Consider the following 2,345-nt stretch of genomic DNA (forward strand, 5'->3'; position numbering starts at 1 on the left):
TTGAAGAACTTCCTCGCCAAAAAACAAAACAAGACAAAAAACAAAAACAAAAAACAAAACAAACAAAAAAAAACCATCAAAAAACAAAAAAAACACAGCAGTTACCAGCCACCTATGCCCACATAGGCGAATCCTACAAGCTTCCCGATGGTTGGGCTTGGGAGGGCTTTACAATATGGACCAATTAGTACTTTGATGAGTAATATTTCTAAGTACTGTATCATGCACGGGTCCAAAAACAGTCAGAAAAGCGAACAGACAGCATGAAATCATGTCGCCAGAGTGTAGGAAAAACGCATAATTAAAATGCTAAAAAAAGAAAAAAAAAAAAAAAAGACCACTCCGTTCCAAACGTGTCAAAACAAATCGCATTCGTGGGTGGGCGCCCAGAGGCGTGGGTCTCAGTCGGCTGGCAGGTACTGCACTCGCCACAGCGCGTTGGAGAGCAGGTCCTGGTACACGCACAGGAAGACCCAGCCGGGCAGGTACATGAGGGTGATGAGGCCCATGAAGTTGAGCGGGTAGTGCGAGTAGTCCCAGGAGCAGGCGCCGCAGGCGCGCAGGCCCAGGCCCCAGCACAGCTCCCACAGGTAGATGAAGAGCACGTAGACGGGCACGCGCTGCCAGGTGCGCCAGCCGCGGCTGTAGTGCAGGTGGAAGTACAGCTTCTCCACCACGAAGCTGCAGCTGCCGTACATGAGGAAGGACCAGAGCGACGTGTGGCCGCTGCTCGGCCGGTCGCCCTGGCCCAGCACGTCGAAGAAGAAGGTGAAGAAGATCTCATCCAAGAAGCCGTGCATCCCGTAGAAGAGGAAGCGCAGCAGGTCCGGCAGCCCCTTGCTGGGGGCTCCTTCGGGGCCCCGGGGACCGCGGGGTCGGCGCCGCCGGCCACCTGCAGCCGCTGCGGGGGCTCGGGTGCCGGGAGGGACTGGGCCGGGGGCCGGGGCCGGGGCCGGGGCAGCTCCCGGGCCCGGCTGCAGCTGCCGGCGGCACCGCAGGCGCAGGAAGCGCCGCAGGAACACCTGCGAGTGGTAGAGCGCCAGCAGGTAGTGCAGCGCCAGGTCCTGGGCCCCGGGTGCCCCCGATCCCCCCGGCGCCCCCGGCCCGCCGCCCAGGCTGAGCGGCAGCGCGCGGCCCGCCAGGCTCTGCAGCCCCACGTGTGCCAGCGGGAAGAGCAGGAAATGGAAGACCCAGGCGCTGGGGCAGCGGCGCCGCTGCAGGTAGAGCCGCTCCAGCGCGTAGTGGGTGAGCAGGTGCAGCAGGCAGCGGTAGGGCGACGAGAAGCCGAGCATCCGCAGGTCGGGGCTGGCGGCGAAGCGCCGCGCCGCGGACACCAGCACGTCCAGGGCGATGCCGTGCATCCCGTAGAAGTAGAGGCGCATCCAGGCGGGCAGCTCGGCCGCCTCGGCCGCCGCTTCAGCAGTGGACAGCGGCTCGGGGCGGCCGGCGGCGGAGCCGGAGGAGCCGGAGCCCGAGCACGCCGGCCGCCGCGCCGCGCCGCCCCTCCGCGCCGCCGGCCCCTTGCCGTCCGCGTCGCCGCCCGCCATGGGCTCTGAGGCCGCCGCGCCGCCCGATCGGGGAGCCCGGAGCTGCGGGGCGGGGGAGCCGGGCCCCGGGCTGCGTCCCGGTCGCCGGCGGCCCGCGGGGGGCGCGGCGGAGCTCCGTGCTGCGCGGCCTGGCGGCGGCGGGAGCTGTTGCGCTCGCTCGGGGAGGCGCGGGCCTCCCGGCTCCGGAGTCCCCGCCGCGCCCCGCTGCGCCCTCCCCTCCGGGCCGCTCACCCCGCGCGGCCCAACAGGCGGGGCGGCCCGGGGAGGCGCTGCGGCGGCGGCGGCGCCGGGGCCGCGCGGAGGAAGGTCGGGGCCGGTGCGAAGCCCATCTTCCCAGCGGCTCAGCCCGCCGCCGCCTCCGCCGCGGCCTCAGCTCCCGGCCCTCGGCGCCCCTCCCCGCCCCGCGCGTTCCCTCGGGGTCCCCCGGAGAAGGCCCGGCCCCGGCGATCGGCCTCCTTCCTTCCCGCACTCGGCACCCCGGCCCCCCGCCCGGCCCTGCGGGAGGCGGAGGCGGCCGCGGGGCGGAGGCTCCGGGCGGAGGCAGACCTAACAGGTGCGACTGCGAGCTGATTGGCGGTCCCCGCGTCGCCAAAACCGGCGCCGGGGCCTGGCGGGTGGAGGCGCGCGTGGCCAAGAGCCACAGACTGGCGGCCGGGCCTGAGATCAAGCTGTGGTGCCGTTTCATGTCCCTATGCACAGCCAGCTGTGTGCCAGGCCCCGAGAATAAGCGGGAGGCTCCCAGCCTGCCGGCTTCAGGTTTCCCGGCATCTCTCTGAAGCATGGCCTCGGGGCCTAGGC

At 69.5% G+C, this 2,345-nt stretch overlaps 1 protein-coding gene across 1 annotated transcript; it reads right to left on the minus strand.

Annotated features, from left to right (window-relative positions):
• Positions 1–326: 326 nt before the first annotated feature.
• TMEM229A (transmembrane protein 229A) lies at positions 327–1,791 on the minus strand. Its single transcript, XM_036425735.2, has one exon. The coding sequence runs from the start codon at positions 1,545–1,547 to the stop codon at positions 402–404; it is 1,146 nt and encodes a 381-aa protein (XP_036281628.1). The 5' UTR covers positions 1,548–1,791; the 3' UTR covers positions 327–401.
• Positions 1,792–2,345: the final 554 nt, after the last annotated feature.

This window comes from Pipistrellus kuhlii, unplaced genomic scaffold (assembly GCF_014108245.1).
Source record: "Pipistrellus kuhlii isolate mPipKuh1 unplaced genomic scaffold, mPipKuh1.p scaffold_m20_p_10, whole genome shotgun sequence".
NCBI lineage: Eukaryota > Metazoa > Chordata > Mammalia > Chiroptera > Vespertilionidae > Pipistrellus > Pipistrellus kuhlii.